The sequence below is a fragment of the Hyperoodon ampullatus genome (genome assembly GCF_949752795.1).
Source record: "Hyperoodon ampullatus genome assembly, chromosome: 2".
Classification (NCBI taxonomy): domain Eukaryota; kingdom Metazoa; phylum Chordata; class Mammalia; order Artiodactyla; family Ziphiidae; genus Hyperoodon; species Hyperoodon ampullatus.
The window spans coordinates 63115601-63133064 of record NC_136915.1 but is presented as its reverse complement, the minus strand read 5'-3'; the positions used below and the strand labels follow the sequence as shown (position 1 = coordinate 63133064).

General features: G+C 35.2%; 1 protein-coding gene across 1 annotated transcript in view; it reads left to right on the top strand.

Annotated features, from left to right (window-relative positions):
- NEGR1 (neuronal growth regulator 1) overlaps positions 1 to 17464 on the top strand; it is a gene marked incomplete at its 3' end in the record, with an annotated part of 911256 nt that overhangs the window by 364903 nt on the left and 528889 nt on the right. Inside the window, exon 2 of the mRNA XM_079728488.1 lies at positions 5562 to 5794. Coding sequence (XP_079584614.1) covers positions 5562 to 5794 — 233 coding nt within the window. The remainder of the gene's footprint in view (positions 1 to 5561; positions 5795 to 17464) is intronic.

The window sequence follows — 17464 nt, the reverse complement described above, 5'->3', positions numbered from 1 at the left end:
TCACCCATAATATTATATATAAAGATATTATTGTCTAGTAAATATTACATGTTATGTAATATCACTTATATATACATGTATACATGTATGTGTATAATTATCTGTATCCATTTCCATATTCATATCTATACCCATAACAAAATCTATTATATTACCCAAGGAATAACTGGGATGAAAGACATTAAGAAGAGAACACCTTAAAAACAAAAGCAAGTGGGTGAGGAGATAGAGTTTGGTCTGTTCTATTTAATCTCTACTTTACTTTTCTTACCTCATATTAGCCTTGAAACCAGGATATCAAAGCTCTCTTTGTATGCAGAATTAGCATGGAGGTTGTATGATGTTCTGAATTTTTTAATTTTTTCTGTGTGCTTTTGAAAGTTCTTCTGTCAAATTTAGAACTTTGTGATACAGTGAAAAGACAGCTGTGAAGGTAGCTGGCCAATCCCTTCATAGGTAGATCATTTTCACATGGTTTAGCTTTGAATCCAAGAGAAACTGTACTTTTCTTCTCTTATTAATTAGTACCTTTACTAGGGGCTTTCATTAATCAAGCTGGTCTTTTTCTATCGAGCAGAATAAATCCTGCTGTGTGGGGTAATGGTAAAGGTGCTAAGGCTTATGTTTTTGGAATGTGTTACAGGGAATTTAGAGATATGAAAGGAAAAAATCATTCTTCAGCAGCCACAGACTTAATTTCTTAATCGAGTTTAAAAAATAATAAATAACCAAATATGCTAATTTCCACTAAGCTCTCTGATGTCCACCTTTCAGATTTAATCACCACAGGAGATAGTGTCACAGACAGAGTCTGTTAGAATTACTCCAACATCATTTTGTTCAACTAGCACCTCACCAAGTGGGACTTTATACCCTCAAAATAAGGACCTGCCTGATATGTACAAATGTCATTTATAAAGGAGCTCCTTAAAAGATTTCAGAAACAGCAGTGCCAGTCTTATTAGAAAAGCATTAACTATCTTAAGCCTGGGTTTAAATAAATAACAATCTTGAATAAAGTGAACTATTAAAGCTATTTTCTATACATTTTCCAACAACCAGATGTTTGGAACTATGTTACACAACATCCAGATGATTGAAAATTTAAGTGTTTGTCATGATATTTGTCTTGGTGTTAGCACACCTTATGTTGAGGAGTGTATTTTTGGAACTGCTTCAGTCATCTCCCTATAAAGTAGGTAGTCTAGAAGATTTTTTTTAAGTGTGGGGGGGGAAAACTCCTTTCAAAAAAAGCTGTTCCATACTCAATTAAAGGATATATCCATTATTAAACACTTTATTCAGATTATTTCATTATATAGACTTCAAAGGGATCCTAAGATAACTAGCTGTTAAAACGTTCTATTTGAAAGTCCAGAGATGAAAAACGATCCAAGTTTTTGACCCAAGAACTATTGCTTCATCCTACCCTCATCAGTGATCTGATCATCTTTGCTTTACCAACCTCTCTCTCACACATTAATTTCTCCATCTTAAACAGGAGAACCCCTCACCTTTGCTACTGTGTAACTTTGCTACTGTGTAATACATTATGCAGACCTCTGGGGGAGGAGAGTTCCAGGCAGAAGAAGCAGTAAGAAATGCCAACTTCCTCGGGCAAGAGCAAGTGTGATTTGTTGGAAGGAAAGCTGGAGGCCCAGAGTCTAGAGCAGAGTAAGTGGGAAAGAGTGGGAACTGACAAGGTCAGAGAAGCATCGAAGGGCCAGATTACATAGGACGATTGGTCACTATAGGGATTAAGAGTTTTTCTTATGAGTGAAATAGGAAGGCTTAGAGTTGTCGATGATCTGATTTAAACTCTAAAGTTCATTCTGTTTATTGTGGGGAGAACGGGGTCAAGGGCAGAACCTAGAGACCCTCAGACAATTATAATAATCCATTATAACAACAATTTAATTACTATATTTTCACTTCCTGTTCTTTATGCTGGCTAGTCATGAATATAATTTATCATATTTGCTAAATTATAAATTCTGTGTGGGCAAGGATTCCAACAGATTATATGTTTACACATTAGTGTTCTTCAACTAAAAAAAAAAAAAGTTTTTGATGCCCAAAGAGTACAAGATGAAATCCTCACCACTTCTTTCCTTTTTCCACCCTCCCGCTCCCCTCTATCATACCCTAAATAATTTCCTTCTTTCCAAAATTTCTTCTTAATACAGCATACACATATCTAGCAGTATCTCTTTGTGTACATGAAAAAATTAAAAAGAAAAACAAACTAGGGGGGAAGTGGAGAACAAAGAGGAGGTAGATAGATAGGAGACATAGTCCTTATTCTCAAGGAATCGTATGTGTATATGCCTATTTCATATATTTTACATAATCATCTTATAGTTGAGCTTAAAACTACATATAGTATGTATAAGTATTTTATGTTTTTATCAAAATAGAAAGGCATTCCTAGGCCTTGCTATTCCCAATTTGTAAAATTCCATATATGGTAATTTGAGTTATTTAGGTTCTACTTAAGTAGTGTAATCTGAGAATTGCTCTACAGAAGTCCAAGGAAATAATACCCCAATTTTCTTTTTTTCCCTGAGTCTCATTCAAGGGTCTTCCTAATGTATGTCTTGAAAAGCATTGGGTTGGGACCAATAATAATTATGGAAGATAGTTATCCAAGATGAGGAGACACAAAGAGCCACCACCGCCCCCCTTTTTTTTTTTCATTTTTCTTAGTAAAGAAGTTAGAATCTCTTCTGTGAAGGTCCCTGACATGCCAGAGCAGAGGAATAATGCTTATGCTCAGATTACGAGTTAGAACCCAGATCAGGTCTATGAAAGCTCTAGTATCTAAATACTAGTTACTCTCTGTGGTCTTTCTGATGCCCCCCAAATAAAGGTAAAGCTGCTGCTGTCTCTAGGGAAAGGGAAATGTCAGGCAGAGTGTTCTAAATCAGACTTTCATGGTAAAATATCCATTAATGATTAATTTTCTGCTTCCTTTAGAATAGGACAGGTTAAGCAGTTGGTCACATTCAGTAAATAAGAAATTACTTGCAGTAATGTCTGCAACATTCTAATCATCTTCCCAATTCTGAAAACTACTTTAAAAGTCTTTGAGGGCTTCCCTGGTGGCGCAGTGGTTGAGAGTCCGCCTGCCGATGCAGGGGACACGGGTTCGTGACCCCGTCTGGGAAGATCCCACATGCCGCGGAGCGGCTGGGCCCGTGAGCCATGGCCGTTGAGCCTGCGCGTCTGGAGCCTGTGCTCCGCAACGGGAGAGTCCACAACAGTGAGAGGCCCACATAAAAAAAAAAAAAGTCTTTGATCTGCTTTATGGTGAAAAGGATACTGAATGTGAAAGTAAAAGGCTTGATTATGAATTCAACTTTGCCACCCACTAACAGTGTGGCTTGGGCAAGTCATTTAACCACAAAATTCCATTTATAGTCTAATGATGAATTGAGCATAGCAATCTATGCCTCACAAGGCTGTTATGAGTACCAGATAGGATAAAGTGTGAAGGCCACAAATGCAGAGGTCACACAATAAACATTTGATGAACCCAGATTTTAAATACAGACAGCGGAATTATCATAATCCTAGTAGTGGTACTTCAGTGTTCTATGCTATACCAGTACACATGTGATCTTGTGAAATGGGAACTATGTCCCCTGTATCTTCTTTCTGCATGTTATTAAGAATGACAATATACTATAATTGTTTAATTATGTCATTAAAGTGGGTTTTATTTTCTTCATTAAATACATCAGGAAAAGCTTTTCAATTAACAGTGACCTTTATGACTTCTACTAGTTTGTATTGTGTAGATGCTGAAGCTGACTGCAAATTAGATTCTGCAATGTACCTTGTTCCTTATTTTTTTACCCACTGATTAGTTTGATACAGTTGGCAGCAGCCTACCCTGTTGCTTTCAGCTTGCAATTTTGTAGCAATCTCAAAACACTGTGTTCAGTCCCCCAAGGTGTTCTGTAGAAATGTTGTCAAACTATTTCGATGTATGTGTATTTTCATTCTGTATCTGTGCTTTGTACTCATTTAAGAGAACCAGTCTTTAATTTGTATCAGAACGTTTTCAAGTTGAAACTTAGAATTCCAGTCCTCAGCAAAATCACTGATATATGACCACAGCCTTCTGTTCTAAATCTTGACGTGACTGACTCCTATTAGATACAAAGCTATATTTTTAAATTTTTTTATAGAATACAACTCTGAATAAATGGCTTCAAATTTGGCCTTAAAATCTAATAGTAGTCATCATGCTTGCTATTATCATCTAGCTCTAGTTTACCTTTCCAATTTTGTCTCTCATCCCTCCTACCTTATATCCCATGCTTCTCTGTACTTCCTTAAAATGCCTGATTGTTTCTCTCACCTCTCCCGGAGTTATCCACATATAGCACCTTTGTCTAGAAAACCATATCTTCCACTCCTCATCTCTTTATCTCAGGCATTTTTTCTATTCTAGAAAGCCTTTATCTGTACTCACAACAACGTTTCTAAGTCAAGTAACCCTCGTTTTTCTCTCATGTACCTTGTGCCTGATTTCATAAAAATATTCTTCTTTCTGTATAGTATTAATTGGCTGGCTTAATTAGATTGTCCTCCTTAGTAGATTAGAAGTTTTGCAGAGGGGCTTCCCTGGTGCCGCAGTGGTTGAGAGTCCGCCTGCCGATGCAGGGGACACGGGTCCGTGCCCCGGTCTGGGTAGATCCCACATGCCGCGGAGCGGCTGGGCCTGTGAGCCATGGCCGCTGATCCTGCGCTTCCGGAGCCTGTGCTCCGCAACGGGAGAGGCCACAACAGTGAGAGACCTGCGTACCGCAAAAAAAAAAAGAAAAAAAAAGTTTTGGAGAGCAAAGGCAATACCCTTTGAATCCATGAATAGTAGATGCTCCATACGTGTTTTTTTTTGGATAAATGAATGCTTTCTGGAAAAACTATTGGTCAGTTTATTGAAAAGACAGCAAGAATTTGCTACTAAAAGTATTATATTAGCCTCGCTACATTTAATTACAACAGCAATATTAACAGTGAAATGCAGTTCATAGTTTCAGTGTACAGGTCTACCGCTCTGCAAATGCAGGTAATTTTAAGAATAAACATGTATATGGTGCCATTCTGTGCTTTATGTATCTGGCACATTATATTCAGAATAGGATTAGGTTAAACCAGGCTAGCTCATGAACATATTCTTCTTCTTATAATTTCAAAGAAAGAGATGTGTTTTAATGTTGAAATTGTTATTTGAACTAATCTAAACTTATTTAAATTTACTTGTCATCCAGACAGAATAAAAAAGGATTTTGACTGGCTTTGAATTAAAATACACATACACACACACACACACTTAAAAAACAAAACTAAACCAAACTGTAGGAAGGTATTGTTTCATATTTGCTTTGGGAATGAAAAATGTACCAGTGTGTTCATGTCTCCTGCGTTTATAGCTGATGTTTGCATTTGAGGCAGTGCCGTAATTCAGCATATGGAAATACACTCAGAACAAAGATAATATTGTTTCTCATTTTCATTTTGATTAATAATGTTCTGTCTCTGGTAATTTGTAGGTGTTATTTGGAAGATGGAGCTTCAAAGGGTGCCTGGCTGAACCGGTCAAGTATTATTTTTGCGGGAGGTGATAAGTGGTCAGTGGATCCTCGAGTTTCAATTTCAACATTGAATAAAAGGGACTACAGCCTCCAGATACAGAATGTAGATGTGACAGACGATGGCCCATACACATGTTCTGTTCAGACTCAACATACACCGAGAACAATGCAGGTGCATCTAACTGTGCAAGGTATGCATTTCCATGTCTACTATGCTTAGAAATGTTCAATATTTAGATATCAAAATGACTGAGAGGTAGCTGACAATGTTGAAAGATATGTTGTCATTGTCTTCAGGGATTTATGTTTCTAGATTCCATTAAGTATAATAGCTTTTATAGGCATACAAATCCCCACTTACTGAGATAAAAAATTATCCATTAACATCACATTATGATTATTTTTTGTATCATTCATTTTGTATCTTCCTATGAGTCACCACTTCAATAAATCTTTGAGAACCCATGATTGGTACATTAAAATAAATTTTTGATAGCCTATGATGGCTACATTAAAATATTAGTACTTTTTGAAATATGATTAATAACTCTTTAAAAGTAATCCTCAAGCTTTCCAACACTCTGTCTCAATTCAGCTTCTATTTACTTTGATTCAAGTCACAATGAAAAGAAGCAGCCTTCTAGAATTACTTTATTTAAATATAGAATAATTGAAAAAATATGGTTCACAATGCTTTATACTTTGATTTACTTTCAGTAGATCATAAATCATGCTAGCTAACTTATAATCTCCAAATATAAACAGAATCATCCAATTATTTTACTTTTCTTGCATACTAAAATGTAAGAGCACATTTATCCTTAACACAAATTCTTTTCAAGGAAAATATAATTATAATGCTAGTAGAATAGAAAACGTGTATTTTTGCCCTTTTGCATTATATCCTCATGCTTTAGAGATAAACCATGTGTTGGTTGCATAGAAATAGTATACTGTGGAACTCAAAATGACATTGCAGCATTTCTAAGTAAAATTAATAACAAATTATATGATAATGTAGTGCCAGTGAATGCATGTTTTATTCCTATCAGTAAAGCTGAATTTGCAAGTTAGTTGTATTATTTCTGAGTTTACCCTTCAAAAATCAACAGTAAATATTAATTTAGATACATGGCTTACATTCAGAAAAGATTGTTATTCTACAACTTTATTAATTGAGCTTTATTTCCTCATATAAAGGTAAAATTGAATTCAAACAAATCTTCAATTATTAGTAAACATTTTAACTTTGTGATAATGATTAAACTTATTAAACAATTAACTTTAAGAAGGAAGGTATAAATTGAAGAGTAAGGCAGTGAATTTCCTCAGTGGTTTTCCTAATTACAAATCATTGAAGACTTTGGTGATTTTCCTTATATAAAAGCATATAAGAAAATAATAAAGTTTTCATCAAAGTCCATCTTCATTCAAAGATTATCTAGAGATTCCAGAGGGCAGTTTATCCAGCTTCAAAAAATGACATGAGATTACAAAACACAAACACATTTCTTCAGTTATCCAAGCCTAATTCTGTTCTCTTGTTTCGTTCAATGCCTTTTGATTTGAGTTTCTATTTCAAACACTACAAAAAATTTTATTACATGAGGAAAAGTACACTTTGATGGTAATATATTTGAGTCACTTGAGATAAAGACATTTTGCTGCTTATATGTTTACACAATATACTTCTGAACACTAAAAATATCCCTCTTTCCTTTTTTCCATTCTCTCTTATTCCCTGTTAGGCCCATATTTTTTAACCAGACCCCAAAGACATATATATATGCATATATATATATATATATATATATATATATATATATATATATATATATATATATATATCCTGCTAATGAAAATGTTAATTTCCATAGAATTTCTTCATAACTTTATATTACATAGGTTGTTTAATACTGTACACAGTTTTAAAACTGTTACATGGCACTCTTTTTTGCTGGCCAGTATAAACGTTTGGGCACCATTTTAGGAAGTACATTTTACAAATGCACTTATTGAATTTTTTATCAGTATAATATTTTGTTCCTCTAGAAAAATATAATTTGTGTTACTGTTTCAATGTGTGTGGTTGGGTCAAATTAAATCTAATAATTTTACAGTACTTATGAACATAATTACTTATTAGAAGTTGATTGACATGTGGACATTTTTCCAATTACATTAATAAAGTTCAGGGAACAAATTAATAGGCTTGTCAGTCAATTCAAGAACTAAATAAATGTCTTAAAAAGTCAAACCCTACTTAAGCTACATTTCCTCTCAATGAACAAAAATAAACTGATGTGCACGTTTCTTCTGTCTCTAAATTTGTTAGGTTGTCTGATACTCAGGAGTATATGGATAGTTTTGAAGTATATGTTCGTTGCCTAATAATTTGTCAAGCCTTGATTCAACAAGATAAAGAAATTTAGCAAGTGAGAGAAAGCTATTTATTAATCACTAATGTCAAACACACATTGGCTGGTAAAAACAAAGCTCATCTTTAATTGTTGAAACTATGTACTCAAGGGAGCTATTTTTAAAAAGTCATTTTAGAAAGGAGATAATCAAAAGGATATCTTGCCCACACAGACTTTGTGCATGGGAAATTTATTTATGTTATTGATTTCTCAGAGCTGTTAATATCAATAAATGGAATAATGGGGGAGAAAAGTAGGAGTAAGAGTTGGAAAACCTGCATTCCAATCCTGAATTTTCCCTCACGAAATGGGTAATTCTCAAGCCTCTCTAACCTTTAGTTTTCTCATTTGAAGGAAGAGGATTCAGATCAGAAAATCTTAAGGTCTGTTCTAGTCAAAAGAAAAAAGACAAATGACAGGGAAAAAAAAAATCCACTGTGACTGTTTACTTTTGATTTGAAAGGGAAAAAGTTTTTTAAGTTAAAAAATGAAAAGAAATTTCATAACACTTGTATAACACTTGTATTGAGAACCATACAAACTAATTTTTACACAGTAGCACCTTCTAGTAATTATTCTGCAAGTGCACTTTATTTATCTCCATGTTTTTCTTTCACCAACTGAGCTGAACAATGTAGGTACTCACAAATTTGAAGAATGTGGTGAACTGGAGTTTTGGTTCAAGGGGGTGGAAACTGGCTGATAGATTTAGTAAGAAAATAAATTTTTCATCACCTGTATATAAAGCTGTTAAATCAAGTTACCTAATTTTCCAGTGTTTCAAATCATGTGGTGTAGCATTTACTAAGAGTATCTTTCTTGCTCATGAGTGTAAAAATGTATGCAGCTTGAATACTTGTTATGAAGGGAGATTCCTATTACAATACTGTTTTGAAACGAAACATAAAATGTAAATGCTTTCCATTCAAAAATATAACACAACGGTTTCTACTTTAAGTCCATGTCTAGAGTCTAAGTTGTATACAGCACAAAACAGACACCCCAAAATATTGTATGATAACTGAATATACATACAACAGCCCCAGCCAACACCTCGACTGCAGCCTTGTGAGACTATGAGTAGTTAAGATGTGCCAGGACAGAAACTGAAATAATAAATGTATATTGTTTTAAGATACACACACACACACACACACACACACATACACAAACAAATTCACACACACATAATATATGGAACGTTTATCATTCAACTCGTGCCCTTCCAGGGAGACATACTCTAGGTTTTCTCTAGACGGGATAGAAGGAGGTATGACTAGCACATAAGCCTATGAGCAAAATAATTTCTCAAGGATGTTTAACTTGCTGAGTGTGTTCTAATTTCCTCAGGGTATTTTACTTACCTAAAATATTTGTGATAGACGGGGTGCTATGCTTCCCTTTTCAAGGATGGGTTTGTTTTCCTAGCTGCTGGGAGTGACATCAGCAGACAGCATATAGTGGTCAGCCCTTTCAAAGTTAGCCTCAGCTGTAGAGAGGCAAAGCCTAGTTCTGCCTAGAGCAACAATGTCTGATGACTGATTAAAGCCATGAGTATAAAAGCCTCTCCCTTCCAGCCCGAGGAGGATAACTCTGATGGGTTATTTTGGCTTGAGAGCATCTGAAGCTATTGAACAGCATCCACTACAGCTCAACTTCTTGCTCTGTTCAATCCTACCTTCTTCTTTTTCCTTCTCCAGCTATTTATCACAAGACTATTCCCTAATAAATATCCTAATTTTAAATTCCATCTCCTTTCAACTCAAAGATCCCTAACTATGACCATGTTAGATCCTTGCCTCTGGCTTAGTCATTGTTTAGAGAAAATCTTCGTAAAGTGGAAAGACAACACATTCAAATACCGTTCATTATTAACATTGTTTTACATTGGTTGGGAATTTAAAGTGGCTTATACCAAAGTATTTAGTACACCAAGGCAGTTAGGAGAAATCAGAAGCAAAAGATAAGGTAAGAAGAATAGGATGCAGTCAGATGTAATAGATTATAAAATTGTTGCCATGATTTCTATATATTTTTAGAGCTTGGTAAAAATTTTAGTTCTAAGATTTCTAGCATCCAACACAGAAAGAGAAACAAAATCAGTTATTCATTCCATGGCCCTGAAGGTTAAAACTTCTGTTTCTTAATGCTCTGGTCCTGTTACTTAGGGAAATAATTTGACCGTGAGTCATCTCAGAATATCATTGTGAACTGTAAGGAATACTTCAACAGTAACTGTATGGCATGCACAGAACTCATTCATAGGATTGTTCTTTATAACACCTCTCAATATAACCCAAAGTGTAGGGAAGTATAAAAAAAATTTTTTAATCTAAAAATAAATTTAACAAGATGCTAATTCAATAACAGTGAGATTGCTTTTTGATTATTGCTTAATCTATGAGTAAATTTTAGAGCTTATCCTTCCTGAGTCAAACCTTCACAAATATTATTTCTCTCAGTGGGTCTTTGAATAGGAATTCAGGTACAGATAGTTCAAAATTATACTTACCAATGAGTATCTGGAGAGCAATTATTCTATGTGGCCACAAGTTTAGAGCCATATTCTTTAAAGACCAGCATATATTAATCAAATGTTAACATCCTTTTTATGAATATTAAAACCCACACAAGGAGCACACTGGCAGAGAAAGACACCACTCTTCCGCTCCAAGTTGAGCTGGCTGGCAATAACGCAGCATCACAGGACATGGGCCCGCCTTCCTCAAAAGACCCAAAGGGGAGAAAAGCTATAATGGTCAAAAAAGTATGGTAAAATACCACATCCATTAGAAAACTCAAGTCATTGTTCTGCAACAGTAAATACTTCAAACTTTTCAAAAAGTTACAAAAGGAAACCAAAGAAAAATATTAACACTAAGAAAAGTTTAACAGAGCCCATAGATGTCAAAATAGGCAATGTCTGAATGCAATAATGGTTTAGGACAAAGCCCTCAGACTGGCTCCCACTCTGTTTTATTCAATCTCTATTTATACCTGTTGGGGAGATTAAGATTTTATATAGGAACCCCAATTTTGGACCTACTTTAAAACACAAAGAAGTGATAAAGACCCAAAGCATATATTCTTAATATTTTTAGTTGGGAAACAAATAATAAACCACTCAAAATAAAAATGGTTCCTTAACATAATTATGTTTCATTATCCCAGCCAAAGAACCTTTAGCTTTAAGGGTTGTAACTTCATAGTATACTTATCAATAGTTGTAAAACATATTACATTAAAAATTATTATTTTAATTGACATATAATTGACATATAACATTATATTAGTTTCAGGAATGCAACATAATGATTCCATATTTGTATATATTGTAAATGATCACCACAATAACCTAGTTAGCATCGGTCGCCATACATAGTTACAAATTTTCTTTTTCCTTGTGAGAAGAACTTTAAGATCTACTCTCTTAGCAACTTTCAAATATGCAATCCAGTATTATTAACTGTAATCACTGTTGATTTGCAACCTTGGGAGTTCCTCTGGTGAAATCCCAAACTGTGTCACCGTACACAGAGGGCGAGGAGAGACCTAAGAAGGAGGCAGACCATTTCAGATTGGTAGGTGGCAGCTTTAAGAAACAAGGAAGCTTATATATGAGGCTTGTCTTGAGTGATCGCAAGAAGAGTAGACCTCCAAACTGACCTGCCAGAATCTTAAAAGTTTATATAGAGGCCTTAACAGGGTTCAGTCATGTATTCAGTTCAGGTGGTCCTAACAACACATTGTTCTCTCAAGGCTGCATCGTTGAAACGGCTCCTAGAGTGGAAACTGTGGGCAGACCATACAGGACGGGGGGAGGGGGAGAGGAGCCTCAGATTGCCTGAGTCCAGCTGAAGGGTCAACCTGCTGTCATGTCCTTTCCATGACCTTCTCCAGCAGTCACCATGTGGTACATTATATCCTCATGACTTATTTCCTTTAAGCTGGAAGTTTATACTTTTTTTTTTTTTTTTTTTTTTTGTGGTACGCGGGTCTCTCACTGTTGTGGCCTGTCCCGTTGCGGAGCACAGGCTCCGGATGCGCAGGCTCAGCGGCCATGGCTCACGGGCCCAGCCACTCCGTGGCATGTGGGATCTTCCCGGACCGGGGCACGAACCGGCTTCCCCTGCATCGGCAGGCGGACTCTCAACCACTGCGCCACCAGGGAAGCCCAGAAGTTTATACTTTTTAATCCCCTTCACCTATTTTACCTTTCTTCTCCCCCAGCCACCAATCTGTTCTCTGAATTTATGATCTCACTTTTGTTGTTGTTTTTAGGGGAAAAATATCACCAAAAATGAACTTAGTTTTTGTACAGGATCCATCTGTCTATTTCATTAACTTGATAACAGAGATAAATTTCTAAGATCACCTTATATATGATGATTAAATATATATTATCTGCTTATAAGAAAATATTAATCCTTTACTCTCTACAAGTAGGTAACAAGTGATATCAAATCATTGAGATCAAAGTTACATGGGTAGGGGTGTACATACTCTTTGTCATTCCCTCTTCAGGGAATTCCTACCTATTCTATCATAAATCATTTTTTGCTTACCCCAATTCACATTATGGAAAAGATCCTGTGGATGGCAACATTCACTGAGTCTGTGCAGACTAATCAGTACCTGAATATACCAATCACTGGTTCAAAGACCAGTTAAGTAGGAGAAATGATATAAATAAGGTTGTATTCGTTCTTGCAGATTCTTCCCACGGTGAAGTACTAGTAAGAGTGGAACCTTACCTAACCCTCCCTGAAATTTTTCTATTTATGTTGGTCTGAAATATACAGACTTGTACATTTGTAATTTTGGAAGAAAATAATTTATAAGCTTTTTGGGGCATATCCCTCATTAGTTAATAGGACTGTCATTGTATTCCCCAGATAGTTTATCCAATGGAAACATTTAATCTGTTAATATATATGAGGTAATAGTATTTATGTCCAGAAAGATAATGGTTTGGTATTTAAACAGTTTAGAAAAATTATGCCTAATTTTTGAAATTTGGAAAAAATAAATCCTTCAGGTGTCATTTGTGATTTAGACTTCAGCAAAATTATTCACTCAAACATACCTTCACAGAAAAACTCAGGTCCACTCATCTGAACTTAATATGAGTTAAGCCTTTTTAGGCAGTAAAATAATGCCTAAACCTTTAAAATTAATGTATTTTTCAGGTGGACTATTTCATTTTTCATTTCAGACATTCCAGTCTGACTAGAATGTTATAGTTACATGGCACTGCATATCAGGCCAGCTTCTTGGAAAGAATTACCTCACTTTTATTTGTGCCTATATTGACATTGATTAGGTTATTGGTGTAGCTATTAGGGTTCATAAGAAATAAAGTTAATTGAACTAACTTTTAGTGAACTTCTCTTTTGAATATTGGTACTTCTTACAGAATGAATATTTTCTTCTCTTCTAAATATTCTTTTTTTTTTCTTTTATAGTCTTTAGAAAAGATTATTGGCCAATACTTTTGTGCAATTGAGATAAAAGCATTAGCAGAAAGAGAAGGTAGATTTCATTAAATAGTATTTCTCTTTGAAAAAGATTTTCTCTGTTAAGTGTAGTGATCATATATTCCTAACCAAAACTTAGTATATGAAGTTATATATATATATATATATTGTTTAATACAAGAGATGTATTAGAACAGTATTGTAGGTCAAAGCTGTTCAAAATCCAAAATACTGCTTACTGTACACAGAGGGGATTAATAAGTTGGTGATATTTTCTTATAAACTTTCAATATGCTGCCCTTTGTGAATGAGAGAGAGATGGGAGAGTGCAAGAAAAAATAATATTTATAGATATTGCATACTCTTGAATTCCATCTGAACCACCCATTTTTCCTATAGAAGGAATTTCGTGAAAACTACTGCTGAACTTTGTGAATTGGTAACAACAAGAGAAACAGTGTTAAAATTTAAATAAGTATCTTTTTTACTAGTGAATTGTGCCATCAAGGAAGGTTGTACTTCAGTACATCTGTTCTACACATGACTTGAATCATTTTTTGAGGGGTGGCAGAAGAGGGACAAGGAAATCTCAAAAAGTTGTACAGTTTGTGGTCAGTGTTGCTGAGGAGCAATTCTGCTTTCCTTTGTCCTTCTCATAAAGGTTTAAGTTTTGAATCATGTTGGCAAGTATTAAGTAAAAGGATACCTGAGAATGGGGTGTATAAGAAGAGGAACAATATTTATTGCTCATTTTGAAACTGAGTAAATCAATATTTCTGGTTTGGGTAACATAGAGTTAAAAATACAATTTGAAAGTATTTTAAAATATTTAACCCTTTAAGCAAGATTTGCTGCCCTTTAAAAGTCCCTTCAATGATTGATGTGTATTCATTCTGGTTCTTGAAGCACATAGTTTGATAAGTATCTCAAGGCTCAGACTGATCATATTTTTATTTTCTTGGTAATTCTGTTTTGGATTTGTGTGTTGTATTTCAGAACAGTTACATTTGTTGCCTCTCTTAGAGTATCTTTATTTTTTCCTAAAAAATAACCAAAGAAAACAACTGTGTAAGTAATACCTGTCAAATCCCAGTGCAGGGTACACCATCAGTATGAAAATCTCTCTATAAATAAAAGATTACCAAGCTTTAGCTGGTCCACTTATTTTGAGAAACCCTGCAAATAAAATCAAAGTCTGGTGAAATAATTTGTCTTCTCCTAGGAAGTCATTACAATAGGATTTGATCTATGAAATAATTTTACTGTTTTCTTCTCCAAATTATGTGTACAATTACTACCAAGACAATTAGGATTTTGCCATTTTCATTAACTAAATTCTGAATGACATACCCCTTGTAACCTTTATGTAGGATAAAGATAAAATTTAGCAGAAGAAAAAATTTGAATCTGCTAATGATATTGTTTGTCTTATGATTTGTAGCAGAACAATAAGAATTAATTATGTTTAGTGCCAAGAGGAAAATGGGCACAATTAAGCCTGGTGACAAAGTTCAGTTTGCAGAATCAGAGTCACTCTATGTCCAGACACCTCTGTGCCCCATACCACTTCCCTCCCATTCCTTCAGCATTCCTTTAGTGATCTAGTAAGAGCAGTAGAGAGACACAGGAAAGGTGGATCGTGCACCTGCACTAAGCTGTCAGAGCTTGCTAACCCACATTAGTAGGTTTGAATCTAGACCAATGGTTCTTAAATATTTTGTGTTCATTAACCTATTTGAAAATCTGATGAAACCTGCAGATCTGGTCTATAGAAAGTATACATACCCTCTACATTTTACAAACTTCTTTATGTGAGCAGAATGCTCATGGACCCCCTAAATTTATCCATGGACTCTAATTAGAATCTCAGTTTACTCCTTGAGGGTGAGGACTGGGTCTTAATCCCTTTTGACTCACAAACATCCAAGACAGTGCCTGACAAATATTAAGGACTCAATAGAGACCTATTGGTTGTACATGTGTATGTACTTCTTTCTCCCTGGCTTCATGCCAATCACTTTGCTTAAGCTGTGACTTAATGTACTGATGCTATCTTTAGGGCATAACACCAAGAATGCTGACATAACAGGAAAAATTTTAAATTAAAAGGATTAGTTAGGCATTCATAGCTTAGGTTGCTTATTTTTATTGCAGGTCATAGCACCCTTATCCTCTGCTAGTCCCCATGTTTTCACAAATGCAGAATAGTGATTGCATGTTGTAGTGAAAAAATAATAAATGGGATACCAGCATTTTACAAAAAAATATATTTTCTCCTAGCAATGTTATTTTGAGAATAAAAATATACTTTATATGGGACAGAGTTACTACAAAGATTATAGGCAAGGGTTCCTAATGCCAAACCCAGGTAAGGGGTTAACATTTTAAAAGGGCCAAGAATAACACAATTAGAATTTCCTCTCAGGTATTCTACTTATTCTTTCAGATATTGATTTGAGCAAGTGGGTGTGAGGATGTGTTTTAAAATGGTATGTTGAAGACTTGAGGAAGGAGAGATTTCAGAGCTATTTGTGTGTGCAAAGTTAACACGTGTATATTGTTTTCATCTACTTAGGACCCTACCTTGTAAAACGTAGTCTGTTTTAAAAAGACATCTAGGATTAACCCAGTTTAATTTTTTAAAAATGCTTGTGTAGTCCCATTTTAATTCAATACCCCACTTTAATTTAATACCTACTATGTACAAATAACTTTGCTAAAAATTACACATGTATTCTTCCTTGTGGTAAGCAAAATAATGGTCCCCAAAGATGACCATGTCTCAAAGGGGAATTAAGATTGCAAATCAGCTGACCTTAAAATAAGGACATTATTTTGGATTAACCAGATGGGTCCAATGAAATCATGAAAGTGCTTAAAAGTGAAAGAGTGATGCAGGAGAAAAGAATCAAAGGGAGACATGACTGTGGAAGTGGATCACAGTGATGGAATGTGAGAAGTACTCAAGCCACCACCACTGGCTTTAAAGATAGAGGAAGGGGATCATGAGCAAGGGAATATGGGGACCCTCTAGAAGCTGGAAACGTTAAGGAAGTGGATTATCCACTAGAGACTCCAGAAGAAAACACAGCTCTGCCAACACCTCAATTTTCACTAAGAGACACTTATTTTGAACATCTAACCTATAGAATTATAAGATAAATTTGTGTTGTTTTAAGCCACTCTTTGTGGTAATTTATTATGGCAGCAAATAGGAAACTAATACACACACACACACACTCTCTCTCTCTCTCTCAAAAATATAAAATACTTTCATTCCTATCTAGAACAGGGTTTCCCAACCTTGGCACTATTGACATTTTGGATCATATGAGTGTGTGTGTGTGTGTTTGTGTGTGTGTATGAGGTTGAGGGAAAGAAAATTTCTGTATCTTGTGAAATATTTAAGAGCATCCCCAGCTACTATATTTTGAATATTTGTGACCCCACCAAAATTCATATATTGAAACCTAATGCCCAAAGTTATGATATTAGGACATGGGGCCTTGGGGAAGTGCTTAGGTTACAAGGATGGAGCCCTCAAAAAGGGAATTAGTGTTCATATAAGAGAGATCCCAAAGAGATTCCTCCCCCTTTCTACCACGTGAGGTTACAGTGAAGAGACAGCCATCTAAGAAGTGAGCTCTCACCAGACACTAAATCTGCCAGTGTCATGATTTTGGACTTCCCAGCCTACAGAACTGTGAGAAATGAATATTTGCTGTTTGTAAGCCACTCAGTTTATGATATTTTCTGATGGCAGCCCAAACAGACTTACTACACTGGCCTCAGCACCTAAGACACTAGTAGCATTCTCTGGTTGTGACCCTCCAAAGTATCTCTAGATATTAACAAACATCTTCTGGGGTAAAAATCACCCCAGGTTGAGAACAACTGGACTAGCAGAAAAGATAGACACAAGCTTTAATTCTCCACTGTGTGTGTGGCAGGTTGTAACAAGTTC